The sequence below is a fragment of the Chenopodium album genome, chromosome 12 (genome assembly GCF_948465745.1).
Source record: "Chenopodium album chromosome 12, dcCheAlbu1.1, whole genome shotgun sequence".
Classification (NCBI taxonomy): Eukaryota; Viridiplantae; Streptophyta; class Magnoliopsida; order Caryophyllales; family Amaranthaceae; genus Chenopodium; species Chenopodium album.
In genome coordinates this window covers 50,120,590-50,138,180 of record NC_137845.1, presented here as the reverse complement: position 1 = coordinate 50,138,180, position 17,591 = coordinate 50,120,590, and the positions used below count along the sequence as shown (strand labels likewise).

General features: G+C 33.6%; 2 protein-coding genes across 2 annotated transcripts; one reads left to right on the top strand and one right to left on the bottom strand.

Annotated features, from left to right (window-relative positions):
* The first annotated feature begins 3,821 nt into the window (after positions 1–3,821).
* On the top strand, positions 3,822–10,400 carry LOC145572717 (subtilisin-like protease SBT4.15). The gene is made up of 11 exons (XM_081631690.1): positions 3,822–3,905; positions 4,886–4,980; positions 5,087–5,184; positions 5,319–5,465; positions 5,592–5,697; positions 5,984–6,488; positions 7,555–7,699; positions 8,550–8,757; positions 9,090–9,201; positions 9,496–9,709; positions 9,802–10,400. The coding sequence occupies exons 1-11, from the start codon at positions 3,822–3,824 to the stop codon at positions 10,398–10,400; spliced, it is 2,313 nt and encodes a 770-aa protein (XP_081487816.1).
* A 434-nt stretch (positions 10,401–10,834) lies between these two features.
* Positions 10,835–15,799, bottom strand: LOC145572716 (uncharacterized). Its single transcript, XM_081631689.1, has 6 exons — positions 15,476–15,799; positions 12,751–12,885; positions 12,539–12,616; positions 12,304–12,369; positions 12,123–12,188; positions 10,835–12,025 (listed from the first exon to the last, which is right to left on the bottom strand). The coding sequence occupies exons 1-6, from the start codon at positions 15,797–15,799 to the stop codon at positions 11,249–11,251; spliced, it is 1,446 nt and encodes a 481-aa protein (XP_081487815.1). The 3' UTR covers positions 10,835–11,248.
* Positions 15,800–17,591: the final 1,792 nt, after the last annotated feature.

Here is a 17,591-nt window from a genome sequence, read left to right as displayed (position 1 = left end):
GATCGTTGCCCCTGAGTTTGATAAGAAACTTTTAAGGAGGTAACTCCGAGATTTAATTCCTGTTTGTAGAGTGGTAGGTTTGTATTAATTGTATATATTGGGATACTAGTCTATGCAGTTATTCTGCCCTCCAGTATTAGGTCTCCACTTCTCTTACCTAACAAAGAAAAAAAAATTCCTCCTTGACTCCCCACTATCAAGTAGAGTTGTCAAAAAGTAATGTCGTGTCGTATTTGTGTTTGGTCTCATGTCGATTTTATGTTGTTCACAAAATCTATCAAAAACTATTTACAATGTAGGATAATTGCATAATTTGACCACTTTATCTAAACGGGCTGTGGTCGGGTTAGTTTCGTGTTTTCTCTCAGTAACTTCGTGTTCGTGTCATGCCGGGTTCGATCGTGTTGTTGTGTTGTGTCAGAAATAAATTGCCAGCTCGATTTTAGCTCCTTCAAAGGATGTAACTTATCTATATAAATATTCTAACGTTTATATGTAAATATATTGAAGTAACTTAGATCATTTTAGGTAACTTGACTCATGTTTGGTAAAATCGTTGCATATAAGTTTAATTTAATCTATTCTTGATATTATATGGATTTGGTCATCTTGCCTAATCCAACAATTTAAGTAATTTAAGTAACTTTGATCATTTTAAGTAATTTTCGAACATTGTGTGTAGCTCACTTACTACTCCAGTTTTTTTATAAATTACTGGTACTAGGTAGACCTGGCAAATGGGTCATTCGGGTCGGGTCAAATTCGGGTCAAAAAGTTATCGGGTCAAGGTCGGGTCGGGTCATTTCGGGTTTCGGGTTGATTTTGGGTCAACTGATACTCGGGTCGGGTCGGGTTTCTGGTCGAGTTCGGATCGGATTAGTTCGGGTCGGGTCAATCTTCGGGTCAACTTCGGGTCGGGTCATATTCGGGTCGATGCATTGGGTTAAATTCAACTCTATATACTACGTCCGTTTCATATTATTTGCAACGATTTGACATAAAGTAAAGAGAAAAAATGTCTAATCATTGAAAATAATATGAAACGGAGGTAGCAAATATTTATATAATTTTTGACGAGAAATTCACTATATATATTAAGGCTACTTTTTTCATGGAATACAGTAATTGTTTGACTTTAGATTATTTTGTAATTTCATTTGGTATTGAACATTATGTTATGTATGCATTATTATTGTACTATTTTTTTTCTAGACTTGTGAAAATTGTGACTTTTATTTCGAGTTTTAGTTAATTAATCTTATGGACAAACTCCGTAGAATAGTCGTTAAATTTCAATCTTTTTACGATTTTTTAATAACTTATAGAGATAAAAGGCTGAAGTAATCGAGAAAAGTAATGCTTAAAATATGTAAATTACTTACATTGTCACTCATTACAAATTAATAAAAAAAATTAAGTCAGTTTGATTGCGGTTTTTTTCTATTTCGGTTTGCTCAGGTCAAATCTTTAGCTTAAATAGATTCTGGTCATTTAAGGTATAAGATAATTTTGGTTCGGGTCACTTTGGATTTCGAGTCAATTTGGGTCAATTAATTCAAGTTAAAGGTCGGGTCACTTTGGGTATTAGATCAACTTCAGGTCTCGAGTCAACTTCGGGTCGGGTCGTTTTGGGTCGGGTCATTTCGGGTTTCGGGTTAAGATCAGGTCAATTTCACTTCGGGTCGAGTATGGGTCAGGTCGGGTTGATTCGGGTTTTGGGTCGATTTCGAGTCACTATTTTCGAGACGATTTCGGGTCATCGAGTCGGTCAGAGTTGCCAGGTCTAGTACTAGGAAATTAATTTCCAACCTTTTTTTTTTTTTTTTTAATTTTTTTTTTAAAGTTGTTTTGTTTAACAAATTGACCGTCTTCCCAACGATTGTTACCAGTTTACCATTTCCTTAGTTAATCAATCTTAATTTATCTAAACTTATTAGCTTTTGGTGTAATGGTGATTGGAATTGCACTTAGAAGGGAAGATTGTATGTTTGATCCCTCGTAACAACAATTGGGAGGGGGATCTAACCACTCAAATTGAACCTTGAATCTAGATTAACCCAAAGGGTGGTCAGGTGAAAAAATCTTAATTCACCTAAAAAGTGTAATGAATATTGTAGTATATAGTACTTCATACAAGTATGGTTTTTTTGAAGGGTAATTAACATTATATTTTGTGTCAAAAAGAATTTTAAGTTAGGATTATTAGACTAATGCGATGCACGTGTCTTGGCTCTTTATTGATATTCTAATCCAACAATTAATTTTTACAGTACTCGAAAATCTAATATTTAGTTTGTTTAAAATTAACAATTACTCCTTATTCATATAAGATTCTACCATAATCACAAATTATGTTCCAAATATTTCCTCCAAAAAAAACAAAAAAAACACTATTATGTTTTTCTTTTGGATTATTTAGAAAATAACACCACAAAAATCCCTGAAATTTAATTATAACACCGCAAATTTTAAAACTTTTATTATAACACCACTAAAAAACCCGAAATTTTGATTTCACCACCATTTAACTTTGCCATCCAAAAAACCGTTAGTAAGTCCCACATTGAACATGTCAATTATTTATTGGATTAAAAAAGATGAAAAAAAAAGAAAATTTTTTAAAAAGGAAAACCCAGCTACCTCCGGTTAGTGGGTCCCACCATTGTCACCCCAAGTCCCCAACCCAGCTTCCAATGCCATCACCCTCCTAGGCAACCACCGTCAATCGACGAAACCAGCTCAGCCGACCACCGTTGACCATCGAAACCAGCCCAACCTCAACCTCGATTTGGTTTTTGGGTGGGTTTAGGTGAGGGTGAGGGTGAGGGTGAGAGGAGTAGGGCGGTTAGTGGGTTTGGGGATGGGTGTGGGCTGGGACTTCGGCGATGGTTTTGGGTAGGGAAGAAGAGTTCGGCGACGGTGGTAGGGGTGATGTGTTGCTGTCGGGGCTGGTTTGGGTTGGGGTTTCGGTGGTTCAACAACAGTTTCTCCGGTTCGGCGACGGTTTCGGTAGGGGAGACGGCGACGGGGGCTAGGTTGGGGTGACAGTGATGGCTGGGTAGGGTTGACGGCAGCGGGAATCGGCGTCGGTGGTGGGGCTGGTGGCTGGGTTAGAATTTTAGGGTTTTTTTTTTTTTTTAAATTTTTTTTTTAATCCAATAGATGATTTACACGTGTATAGTGTGGGGCCCATTTAACAGTTTTTTTGGACGGTAAAGTTAAGTGGTGGTGAAATCAAAATTTTGCGTTTTTTTGTCGTGTTATAATAAAAGTTTTAAAATTTGTGGTGTTATAATCAAAATACAGTGATTTTTGTGGTGTTATTTTCTAAATTTTTTTTTTTCAATTTTATATACAGAGTAGTTTATTTCAATTTTTTTTATGCCTTATTCATGTACTTCGTATAAAGTATTAAAATATTCTCCGTAATAAGATGAAGTAATAGATTATGTTATGGGCCACATTCAACAAATTACTACTGATTGTTAGCAGATATCAAGTTCTGAAACAGTCCTTCCGATGTGCATGGGGAGACTGATTTCTTCATTTTAGTAAATTATTATTTTTACGATCCTGAATGAAAGCCAGGATTAACTCAACTTTCTTTTTTTCTTTTTTTTTTTTTTTTTTTTTTTTTTTTTTTTTTTTTTTTGGAGGAAAGATGATTCTACTCGATCAGCAGCCTCGTCAACTCTTATAAATACCATTATTCAATTTTTTAATCAAAATATCAATACTTAATTAGTCATAAACAAATCCTCTCACTTTTCCTAATTGTGTATGTATATTGTGAAAAAAAGTAAGAGATTGAGAGTAGAATAATGAACAAGTTTGTTCTTCTTTTATTCTTCATAAATGTTGGAGTTACATTGATCAAGGGATCAAACGACAATAATGAAAGAAAGGTATGTACTTGTGACTGATGCGAACATGTGATAGCACAAAAATTATAACATAATCATCAAGCTAAGTTGTTTTGCATTTGGGTGGTGAGACATTTCACAATGCTTAATTAGATTGTGTATCACTTTGATGAAATGTTTCATATTATTAAAAAGTTTCCCTTTTGATCAGAAGTACTCTGTAGTAATTTGTCAATTCAGTCCTTATAGAGCGAGTGTAGTCATAATTAATTTCAATTTGTTGATAATTAATGCGGAAACTTTTCAAAAGTACTCTTATGTATTTTTTATTAATTTGATAATGTTCTCCTATATATCATCATATTGCATATAACACTAAATGTCATTAATTTAATTATTGTTGGGTTGATAACAAATTAACAATGTGTAATTAGTAAAGAAGTACAATTCGATTACAATTCCACATGTAAATTCTTGTTTGTTTTCATTACTTTACTATTGGAGTAAACATATTAAATACACACTATTTGTTTTACTAATGTCACCCATTTCTAAAATTCATAGTGTAAAATACAAAGAGAAAGACTAGGTATAAATATCTAAGTTTTTGTAGGTTTGTTAAATGCTTTTAATTAAAATTCTTTAAAAGTTGAGAAATTTGTGGACGCTGAGCTTAATTGTCCATATAAAGCAGAAAAATTGATTTAATAGTGACAAAATACGAAAAAAATCAATTTTGGATCACTTGCATTTATTTTCCTCATTTTACATACTGATTTATGAAATGTTGTGGGAATCTTTTGCATTTTAATAGCTTTTCACATTTAACAACTAGACATATGAGAGAACAACTAGTAATTTATACCACTAAAATTCAAGTCCAACCACAATGTCTAAAAAAGCCCTTATTGCTCATATAAATCCCATTGAACAAAATTAACTAAATTTAAAAGTGAGATTAAAAAACTAACATGATTCATTTTTCTTTGTTTTGGACAAACTTTGATCTAAATAATATATAGCCATACATAGTATACATGGGGGAGTTGTCAAGCGGACTTGAACAACTAACAGTGGAGTCGCATCATCACAATTTGCTTGCTGAAACCATTGGAGAGTATGTTCTTTTTTCCTCTAAAAATATATTTAATAATATATTAACAACAATTACAAACAATTACCAAATTAATAAGAAACTTTTTTCTTTTTTTGAAAAAATTCAGTGAAAGTGTGGCCAAGGCAGCTAAGATACACAGCTATGGTAGGAGTCTTCACGGATTTGCGGCAAGATTATTGCCTAGTGAGGCACAAAGGCTATCAGGTTCTAAATAGAATTCATATTAGTAGACGGATTTTAATTTCATGTATGACAAGATTTATTAGGGTGGTTCATATATTGTTACACATATATATATCGATTAATGGAATACACTCCTGATGAATTGGGAAATGCAGAGAAAAGCAACGTAGTATCAGTATTTCCAAGCACGATACGAAAACTTCTCACAACAAGATCATGGGATTTCTTGGGAATGCCTGTAAATTTGAAGCAACGTAACCTTCAAGGAGAAAGTGAGGTTATTGTGGGGCTGTTGGACACAGGTTACTTCTTTTTTTTTTTTTTTTTTTTTTTTTTTTTTTTTGTTTAAATAACATTTTCTTGTCATTTTTGTTAAATGACATTCGTATAACTTTTATGGTACGTACAAACTTGCTATGTGTTCATAGGGATTTATGTTGAAGCACCAAGCTTCAATGACGAAGGATATGGTCCTCCCCCAACCAAGTGGAAAGGAAAATGTGATGCAGGCAAAAAATTCACCGGATGTAATAGGTCAATTTTACTTTCTTGCATTAAAAATTTGACTACTAAGACCTTATTTATTTCACCTTTAAAAAAATATTATTCATTAAATATAACTTTAGTTTAAAGAAGAAATATTATATTTGTTGAGAATAAATAAACAATACGGTAAGATACGGGGATGCCTCTCCTATCACATGGGAGGTGGGGTGAGAATCAAACTCGAGTCACTCTTAGGAGGGGAGATGGAGGGACTAACCGCCCCTCCACTCCTTAATCCTTAGTTTTCGTAACATGGTTAAGTTATATTTTGTAGGAAGGTGATAGGAGCAAGGTACTACAACCTAGGAGAAGACACAGGAATGGAACCCACCCCGGTCGACAACGAAGGGCACGGAACACACACAGCATCAACAGTGGCAGGGAGGTCGGTAGAGGGAGCAAGCTTATACGGTGTAGCTAAGGGAACAGTTCGAGGCGGGGTACCTAGCGGGCGCATTGCCATGTATAAAGTATGTGGCAGTATAGGGTGTTCAGACACGAACATCCTAGCTGCATTCGACGATGCAATTGCTGATGGAGTCGATATCATATCGTTCTCCATAGGCGGCCCTGTGAGGAACTTCTCGAAAGATGTCTTAGCCATCGGTTCGTTTCACGCCATGAAGAAGGGGATTTTGACAGTCTGTGCTGGGGGAAATGACGGGCCTTATAGTGGGACTGTAGGCAATGTGGCTCCTTGGGTTTTGACTGTTGCTGCTACTAATTTGGATCGACAGTTTATGACTTTGGTAGAGCTTGGTAATGGCTTGAAATTCGATGTAAGTCCTTTTTTTCTTTGCCTTACACTAGCTTAGTTGTGAGTTGCGACATTATTATCTCATCTTCTCTTAGTTATGTATATGACTAGGGTGGCTAATAGCTAGCCATGTCCGAATTAATGTTTTTTCGGTTTCGCATTGTTAGTAGCGTTAATTAGAAGAAATATGTAAATAAATATTTTTAGGGATATAAATATTCACATATTATACTGAAGAGTTAAAAAATAAACAATTAACATTTATTGAGGACAAATATGTAAAAAACATTTTAGGAACATAATCGTCTCAACATTATTACTCCTTCCATCCCTTAATTAGATGTCTATTTCTAGCATTTATTACTCACATAATAAAGAGAAATAGACATCTAATTAAGAGACGGTGGGAGTAATAAAAATGTAGTCATACTTTTAAAAGGGGTAAGTCCGTAAGTAAATATTTTAAGGGTATAATAGTGTTAACACTATTTATAAGTGTTTGCTTATACTTTTAAAAAGATACTTCCTCTGTTTTTAATTACTTGTTCCATTTCTCCATGCGCGGAGTTTTAGGAGAAATTAGAGAAAATAATAAAATATAGAGGTAGTGTGGTAGGTAGAAGAATAAAAAATTGTAAAAAGCAAAAGCATTGGAGAGAATTAGAGGAGAGATAATATGAAAATAATTAAATCTGATCATGGTGGGTTCACTAGGTGAGAGAAATTAATTTAATATAATAAAAGGTTTTCAAATAAGGAAATAAATCAAGTATTTAAAAACAACCAAAAAAGAAAAATGGAGCAAATATTTAAAAACAAAGGGGGTAGAAATATAAGTCATCGTACACATTTCAACTCCTTATAAATATATAGAGATAGAAGATACATTATAAAGTATCGTGGACACTTACTATATGTAGTTTGCTTATTAACACACAAGCTTTTCCTACATCAACAGCCTTAAATTTCAATATTGGATGTACACATTTTGTATAGATAGTAAAATGTACAAGTATGCTTTTATAAAGCATTTCCAAACCATATTTTATTATTTATTGCATAAGATGTTGGATCGTTTTGTGGAACAGGGGATAGCAGTGAATACATATTCTCCTAAGAAAAGAATGTATCCTTTGACAAGCTCCATTTTCGCGTTAAATGACACCGTGTTGAACCGCACTTTGAGTCCTTTATCAAATTTAAGGTATCACTTCATATTGTCAAATAGTCAATAGATCATCATTTTTCCCTCTGGTTTTTTTTTTTTTTTTTTTTTTTTTTTATTTTTTTTTATTTTTTTTAAGTGTTTTACTTAGATATTTTGCACTATTCAAACCAAGTTTGGTGTTAGGCTAGATATCGTTTACCTTATTTTTGCTTATTTGATACATCGTATAAGTTAAAGTTATGTTTTAATTTGATATGATTTAATTTTTTAAAATTTGATCTTAAAAAGTAATAAGGTTCTTCAATAAGGTAAACTAAACCTAGCCTAACACCAAAATCATCTCATTGTATTGTTTCTTCAATGTATAGTTAATACTCCCTCTATTTTTAAATACTTGCTCCGAATCTGTTTTTTGGCACTATTCATTTGTCCTACTTTGACTAATGTTTGTGATTTATGCATTAGAAAAAATATAGTCTTGTGAGTACTTGTTAGAATCGTCTCAATGAATAGATCATTAATTTTCTATTGTTAGAATTTATACTTATTGTTAATTAAAGATTTTATTGATCAAAGATTAGCATTGGCATACGTGCCCAAAAGAAATGGAACAAGCATTTAAAAACGGAGGGAGTACTAATTAAAAATATTGTTGCCTAAAGTTGTGGATTAGCAAACATGTCTGATCAAATTAAGACTCTTAAATAGAAAAACAGAAGAAGTATAATAGTATATCAAACATTCTCATGATAGAATTTAATTTAGTTCAAATCATAATCAAGTAATGACTCGAGCCATCCTAATTCATTTTTGTGTCTTTTCTAGTCGTTTTATAAATTATTTGAATTATTTATCTATCAACTACAAAAAATAAAGAACTTAAAACTTTAATGGATGGCAGTACATGTGACATAGATACTCTATCGAAGAAAAAAGCTGAGGGGAAGATATTGTTATGCTTGGGTTATGCATATGCAGATTATACCGTGAGTGTAGCCCATGGAGCTGGTGCCATCATTGCTGTTGATGACCCCATTGAATCCGCTTACACTACTCTTATCCCTGCTTCTTTTGTTTCTGCTGAGGCTGGTAAACATATTGGCCGATATATTAACACCACCAAGTAAGTTTACTTGACTTGACTTGACTTGACTCACTCGTACAGAATACTATGACCATTTTTATTCGTTAATTTATACGTAGTAAATGCAATATCTTTTTCTTATGTTATGATTTTCAGTCATTTTAATGTAAAATTAATCATGATGTGCATGTAAATTTGTTAAATTGTACTTTGTATTATTTTAAGAATTTTCCAATTGGTCACATATTAGAATCTTTAAAAGTTTAAGTGGCTAACATGAATAAAATTTTAAATTTAGTCCAATTTGTGCGTGACATGCTACATTTTGAGCTTTAGGCATTTTATTAAGTTGAATAACATTGAAATTTCAGGTCACCACAAGCTGTAATACACAAAACAAGAGTTGTTCATACAACAAACGCTCCTATGGTTGCTTCATTTTCATCAAGAGGTCCACAAACTCTAGCTAAGAACATCCTCAAGGTAACAAATTTACCAATATTGCAACCATTATTCGATCTAAATCGATTATTTTTTTATTCTATTACCCGACCCACAAAATCTATATGTTTCAGGAGTTGTGAGAGGTGCATTACTTACGTGGTGCACGTGCATAGAAAACACTGTACATAGAAACACCATTTAAAATAAATCATTTAACCAAGATGTACAACAAGCTTACAATTGATGATATAATTCTCTATTTCTGGAAAGTGGATATATTTATAATTTTGTATGATGAAATGAACTTCTTGCTGGTGTAAATGAATGATACAGCCTGATATAAGTGCACCTGGGATGGACATTCTTGCTGCATTCTCAAAACTGGCGCCCATAACAGATTACGATGAGGACAAACGGCGCAATGTCTTCAACATCATTACCGGTACATCCATGGCTTGTCCTCATGTCTCGGGTGCTGCTGCTTATGTTAAGACATTCCATCCTGACTGGTCGCCTGCTGCCATCAAATCCGCTCTCATGACCACTGGTAAGGTCTTCCCTACTAGAGATTGTTAGCTGTATAATTTAGTTAAATCACAAACCAATGCTGATTTCTGTTTTTCTGTGTACATACTGCAGCTAAACCTGTGAATGGAAATAGCTCAGAGGATCCATTGAACTCAGGAGCCGGGCTGCTTAACCCTGTTGATGCAGTTCATCCAGGCCTAGTCTACGACATCTCACCAAAGGATTACATTCGGTACCTATGCTTTGAAGGTTACAACGAAAGCGCGCTATCCCTTATCCATGGAATTGAAAACAGTACAAATCACTACAACTGCTCAAAATTCAAACAAGGGGTTGGAGCTGATGGCCTAAACTATCCTTCGATGCACCTTCAACTTGCTGTTAATGTAACACGAATTTCAGGAGTCTTTCATCGGACTGTAACCTATGTAGAACACGGTGCTGCAGTTTACAAAGCCCAAGTGACAACGCCGAATAAGGGTGTGTCTATCAAAGTCATTCCTGATGTCTTGGTATTCACAAAGGTGCAACAGAAGAGGTCTTTCAATGTTGTGGTGAAAGGAACTGTAACTGATCCTACTTCTTCTTCAATCTTAGATGATTGGTCGGATCCAACAATCTACACTCATAATTCATTCTTAGAGTGGGTTGATTCTAGTTCTCAGCATAGAGTTAGAAGCCCCATTGTGATCTACCGGCCATACAATTGAGAAATCGGATTTTTGAAACTAGTTAGAATTGGTAATGTAGTGTTTGAGGGCTTGTAGGTTGCTAGTTAGTCGTTTAATGGTACATTTTTTTCGTCTGTAAATTTGAACTAGTATTGGAATAATATGTGAAATTTAAGAATAAACCATCATAACAAAAGAATACAAGAGGGTGTCAGGGAGGTTAGCTCCTCCGCGGACTCCACCTTCCACCCTCATCGTATATCTTGGGGAGCATGTGGTGAGGTCGGAGAAGTCATAAATGGGATATAGATGGTTTAGCTAGAGTCGAGTCGTTATACAGCTGAGAATTCTTTAGAGGAGGTCACATATATGGTGTTATGTAGTCTAGATTTAGCAACCAACATAGCAAAATTTGTTCAACATCTAATTCACAGAATAACAGAACAGAGTTTACACAGAACAATCCAAAAATATGCAAGAAAAATTGGAACCACTAGTTGCTTCAAGTCACATACTCGGTTACTTTGAACAGCCGATAACTGAGCAACAACTACATAAACATGGTCTTTGCTATACAACACTCTTCATACAAAATGTTCATAATCCATACCAACTGTTGTAAGCCATTAAACGCTTACAGTACCATGGTATTGCTAATACAAAGCTCTTCATACAAAATGATCTTTTATTCACCCATGGAAACAACTCCATGCTAACCGCTGCAAGACACTTTAGCCTAGTTCAACCAGCAAGGTGCAGCATTAGTTCTACTGTCGAGCACTGTTCCGAGAGGAAAGAAGCCATTTATCCTTTCAAGAGACAAAAAAATTCATCAGTCAGTTAGAAACACTAACACAAGCTCAATAGTTTATTTCTCAGCTACTTTCTCATCCTATTAAATGGCAGTGAAGGCGACTCTTTAGTTTCATCAGCTCCTTCCGTTTTTTTCTGGCCTCTGCTCCTGCAACATTTCTCTCCCTCTTTTTTAGAACACGCTCTTTTCTTTTCTCCCTTAAAGCACTTGCAGACTCTACACATGCTGCTGAAGAAATATTCATGTTAACTAGAGTATGCGGAGTGACACAATCCTCTCGTTCTAGAGCAAAATCACCTCTTGAGCAACACGGTACCATCTTTTGACCCCCTCCGTCTAGAGATAATCCAAATGGGAATCGATGGAAATCATTTCTGCAATCGTCTTGTGTTGATGGAAGAACATTACTTATTCTATCTGCAGGACTAACTAACTGACAGTTGTGTATGCAACGTATAACTGATGATGGACTATAATCTGAAGACGGACTATGAACATGATTAGAATCAACTGAAGTGCCTTCATCTCTATCTTTCATATGTAATGAAGAAAAATTCTTGATATCATGTATTGGAAGGAACACAGGGCAGGGTAATATACACCAAGGCATATTTTGGCCATTCATACTCCGAGTATTTTCCTGCTCGGAAAATATGCAGGGAGTTAAATTTGATACGTTCAAGTCAGAAGGCGGCAAACATGCAGGGATAACAAAGGGACTTGCAGATAACTTCTTGTACACAAACTGTGCCCAATTTGCTGAATGAGGGTTAACGTTATGAGTATCGGTACAACATGGTTGAGCTTCTCCTTCATTCTCTCCAAGTTTGAAGCCTAATGTTTGAGATAACTGCATAACACTAATGAAATGTAAAGTATATCCTTGTTTATATCAAAAGCATATAACAAAATCTTGTGCTATTTGGTGTTATGTTGTAAATGTCTACCTGTCCTTTTAGCTTTTGGTTGGTAGTTTGTAGAGACTGAAACTCCTTGACAGCCAAATCCTTGTTCTTTTGAATATTAAGAAACCGAGGGAACGATGTCAGTTTATGGAGATACACCGAAACTAGAGATACACTTATTGTACCAAGGTGATGAAGCAAATGGAAAAACAAAGCTACTTACTCGTTTTAATCTTTCATTTTCAGATGCTAATTCTGCGGCTTTTCTTGTTAGTTCCTCATGAAAAGCCTGAAACAAACATTAAGTGAATAATTGAGATTTAGAGATCAAAAGTAAGAAAGCCTGCCTAAGCTTAAACATGCATGAATTTCTGAATATATACATTTGATAGTTGATAGTTGATAGTTGATACTATGAAAAGAGGCCATAAATACAATACTTGTTGAAAAAGAAATACCTGTCTCCTGCGAATAGTTTGTCGTGCAAACTCTCTATTAGCTAGTATCCTACGTATTCTTCGTGCTTCCTTCTCTGCCTAAATCATTCAGAATATATAGCGTATTATGAATGTGAATAAAAAGGCAAACTAGATCACCATTTACTGTCAAAAACAATCATGGAAGTAAAGGTTAATTAGATCACCATTATGTCTTGACCTCTGTCATATACCTCAGTCAGATTATGCCTAGACCTCCCAGTATTATGTGCTGAATTACAAACACGGACTCGTTCAGCAGATTCGTAGCTCTTTTCAGGTTTTACATCAAGACTTTGACACTCCTCTTGAAATACATTAGGCTGATCCTACACAAACGAAACATGTTAAAACAGTTTTGCACAGTTGCACCGTATAATTCTATCATTTGTAGTGTCGCAAAATAATTTTAATTACTACAAACTCCTACAACGAGATTTAATTAAAAACAGTGAATATATTGATGTAGTCAGAAAATCTGTAACCCTTAATGAAAGTGGAGTAGTCAATTACCACAAACTCTTACACCATTGTAATCATATTAAAAGCAAAATCCAGGGTATACATATGAAGTAGGATCGGACTAATAGTTACGCATTAGTGCATTACCACATACTATATATAACTATTCTGAAGTAGGATTTGTCAACATTCATCTCATTGTTATTTTCAAAAGTAACTTTTTTTTAAACAGTACATTGACAATCATAAAAGTCAAAATATTACGATGATTAAAAACAATTATCTCAAAAGTGGGTTGTTCCACCTATAGTCGGTTGGTTTTATGATGAAGCATGTTATGCTTTTAATGCTTGTATGCATTTTTATTTTTTATTTTATTTTTTCATGTTTGTGTGTGTGTTTGTGCTATTTAACTACCACGTAAGACCCAATATATATATATATATATATATATATATATATATATATATATATATATATATATATATATATATATATATATATATATATTTTGAATAAAGTACATATTATAAGTAAACAACCTTACTATGTACAATTCGCCTATTAATAGTAGTAACTTAAATTTTCTGTATAAAAAAATAAATTTTTTAAAAACAAAAAAAATTAAATTTGATACTTTCTTATTTTATCTTGATTCCATCAATTATGATGTAAATTTTTTTATGAATATTAGCGGTCTTGATATTACAATCTTATCTTGTCTCTGATTTCTTTTGTTCTTCCTATTTGATTTTGTGGCTGCGAGACGTACACCTTTGCCCTTTTGTGCAAAATATGAATATTTGTTCATATTCTGGTTATGAATGAATAATGAACTTTTATAATATGAAACACCCTTTTTCAAAGATAAGATTTTGGTAACTTACCCCTATCTAGTAGAAATCCTTATATACTGTTATGTTATAAACTTACTTTTCATCTTGCATTTATAGAGAAAGAACCCTCTCTAGAGATAGAAGGTCAAGTCTCTAGAGATAGAAGGTCCAAATCTTGACCGATACATAGTTCATGAAGATAACATAACGATAATCAAAAGTTTCTTTAAAATGATTTTAAAATGACTACAATGATATTATCAGTAACTTGTTACACTCACTATAATCTCTCTAGAAATTATTATATATACCCAACTACATGGTGCACCCAAGGGTATTATTAGCTCATTTCAATGATCATTGCTCATTTATTTAATCATTAAATGAGAAAACAAATATCTTTGGGCGTACCGTACACATATAACAATCTCTAATCTTTCAATAGCAACCGTTACTTTATACTAAATCTATAAGGTTACCCTAAAACTCTAAAAATGTTTGATGTACATTGATATTATTATACACCGGTGTACTCTGGCCCGGCCCAATTTTGGGCGGATTTTGGTCAGATTTTTCCAGCTCGAAATCGGGTCAGACCCGATTAAAAAAAAAAAGAAAAAATTGGCGGCTTGGAAATGGGATTTCATGCAATTTTTAATTGTTTTTTTCCCGGGTAGTTTGGGTGAGTTTGAGCACATAATTTTAGGCCTGACCCAGTCTGACCCGAGGAATGGGCTGATTTTTTGTCCTTGGTCCAGCCCGCCTAATGATTACCTCTACGTGCACACAAAAATTTTTGCACAAACTATTATAGTGTCTCACACTAAATAAAAAAAATTTAGGCATCATATGAACCATCTTGATTACACAAACAAACTAACTAGACTTCACTTGTTACATTTGAAAGGTTATTATTTTTAATAGTTCATATTGATTTCTTCTTATTTTTTTTATTTTTTATTTTATTGATTTAAATTGAGATCGTCTCATCTAAAATAATCTTCTTATTTAAAAGAACAAAAAAAATTGGTAAAAATAAAGATCCTTCTAAACTAGACCTTGTTACAAGTCAATCATCTCAACTATATAAGTCAAATCTTGAGAAAAAAAGGTTATAAAATCTCTTATGAAATACTATTTGAGGTCACAAGTTCGAGCCCTTTTTTCACTAAGTTTGTCCTCTATATTTCCTCCCTTCTAAATTTAATTTTGATTAAATATATATTAAAACGAATCTAATTAATAAAAATTCATATGATTGTGTTTTATCACTCATCCATAAATCACAAATGGTAATCAAAATCTGAAAGTATCAAATTAAAACTATCAGTCGATATACTTTGGAGCCCACATACTTCATGCTGAAACAACCACTTGGCATCCTATAACTTTCTACTGTTACAATATGACTACTAGTCTACTACAAATTGTTCTTGCAACCGTCATATATACAAAGTACGAGAAACTCTTACATCTTATGTCCCTATCATATAACTATAGTACCTCGTATTTAATTTCAACTTTGTTAAAATTAGTGCAACATAGATTGCATGCATGTAAATATAAAAGATTTAAAGAATAATAATAAGAAAAAGAAAAAGAAAAAGATTAAATAAAGTACCACGTTAAGATCGAAAGGCAAAGGAGAAACAGAAGGAGAAGAAGAATGAAGTGATGAAGACGACTCTTTTACACGCTTATTACTCATCCACCGCTTCCCTTTACTCCCCCAACAATTATTATTACCACCATCACCTTGTCCTACCGACTCGCCGCTGCGGCCGCCGCCACTACTTCCTCTCATCTCCTCCTCCACCTCCACCGCCACGGCTGCAGCGGCGCTATCGTGTTTCCGTAAACTCGCCAACACCCTTGCTATTTCAAACTCTCCAGAAGAAGAACCACTAGACTCACCACCAATATTATTATGTGAACTCATCATCATGATGATTATTTTAATTTATTTTCAGATCTTTATCAGCCGTACACAAAACCTATGTATATATATAAATATTATTTATAACATATGATAAGATATTATGATGATAATATTGTTTGTTATTGACAAAAGAAGGTAGGATGAAATATGAATAAATGGTGCAACAAAAAATGTATGGTTTTTATAGGAGATAGAATGGAAAAATAAAATAATTGTTTAGAGAAGGGAGAGAAAGGGGTGATGACTGCTGGGCGGCAGAAGGTCAGGGTGTTAAAGGAGGGTGGAAAAGCCAGGTGTAAAACTCCATTTCTATGTTGACACATGTGGACTGTTGGCACTTTCAGGCTATCTCTCGCCGCCACGTGTCCTTTTGTCCACGCTGGACACTTCTTCGTTCGTTGTTCCCATAACATGCTACCCTCTCTCTCCATATCTTCGGATAATGTTATCCCTTTACTTCTTTTAAATTGACTACAATGTGTTGTAACGTTTTAGATGTGATTAAAAGAGTCGAACAAAATTAAATATCGTATAGAAGAGTCAAAACCAGGCACCTTAATAGAATGTTTAACCAATTCATTCCATATTGATCGATTTTATACAGAACGAATTGAACGAGTTGTAATATTGAAAAACCATAAAACACAACTTATTTGAATAACAACCCGTCGGTAACCTACCAATTGTAGAAGTAGGGTATTTGGCATAAACAAATAAAATTATGAAATCAACTTTCAACTATTGACTAAACATATATATGCTTATATGGTCATCATAATACATATACGAGTAGTCCGTTCAATTTTATAATATTCACAATTTGTGTAAGAGGTTAAGGTGTCAAAAATATGAACCAATTCAATCCGATTCAAAACTAATCTGATTTAATAAATCTGAACTAGACATTACTCAAATTCAACCCGGCTAGCTTGACATAACCAAACTTGAACCAATTGTCCGAATTGCACCTCTAGTAAGAGGAATTGATGGGGCAACCTATACCAACAATGTGTGCATCTTTGTTTTACTGAAAGCATACTTAACTAGCTTGGAATTTGTTATATATATATCCGAATGTACCGTACATCTAACTAAAATTTTATAAGATACTTTTCAACAAAATTTAATTTTTATAAAATGATTTTCAACAAATTTCTCAAAATTTTACATTTTCATTACCTTACGTATACAAATTAAAAAAGAACTTTTGCTTCAATTCGTTGCTTGTTTCATTACAACGGGTTGGCGGTGGCTTCGTATACTGTGCAAGAATAATAACTATTTTATTATTTGTGACATCGGTGACAATAATGTGTTGAATGATACAAGTAATAGATTTGCATTACAATTACAAACAGCTTTTAACACGTAGTTGTAGATAAGTACAGTAAACTCGTTAAGGTTTCGATCCGATAAAGCACCTTTATATACCGAAATAAAAATATCTACTACCTCCGTTTTATATTATTTACAACGATTAAACATTTTTCCTCTCTATTTTATGTTAAATCATTGTTAATAATATGAAACGGAGGTAGTATATTAGTCCGTTGAGATTTAATGTATCACCTAGTGGTTAGTAGGTTAATTTCTCTTCTTTCAATTATTTATACATGGAGGTGAAACTTTCTTTTCATTCGCCCTCACTCTAAAGTGTTTGACATGCAAAAATTAAAGACACATTCATTTAAGATATTGTTTACCTTTAAATGTATTTTGCAAGCTATAATTTCCTCAAAGTTTTGCAAGATAATACTTTCGTAAACTTATTGGGCCCTAATCATTTATGTTATTGGCC

Coding starts and splice junctions, on each gene's coding strand:
- LOC145572717 (XM_081631690.1), top strand. CDS start 3,822: ATGAACAAGTTTGTTCTTCTTTTATTCTTCATAAATGTTGGAGTTACA. Junction 3,906..4,885: donor ACGACAATAATGAAAGAAAG/GTATGTACTTGT, acceptor AATAATATATAG/CCATACATAGTATACATGGG. Junction 5,698..5,983: donor AAATTCACCGGATGTAATAG/GTCAATTTTACT, acceptor TATATTTTGTAG/GAAGGTGATAGGAGCAAGGT.
- LOC145572716 (XM_081631689.1), bottom strand. CDS start 15,799: ATGATGATGAGTTCACATAATAATATTGGTGGTGAGTCTAGTGGTTCT. Junction 12,189..12,303: donor AAAATGAAAGATTAAAACGA/GTAAGTAGCTTT, acceptor AATATTCAAAAG/AACAAGGATTTGGCTGTCAA. Junction 12,026..12,122: donor ACCAAAAGCTAAAAGGACAG/GTAGACATTTAC, acceptor AGTGTTATGCAG/TTATCTCAAACATTAGGCTT.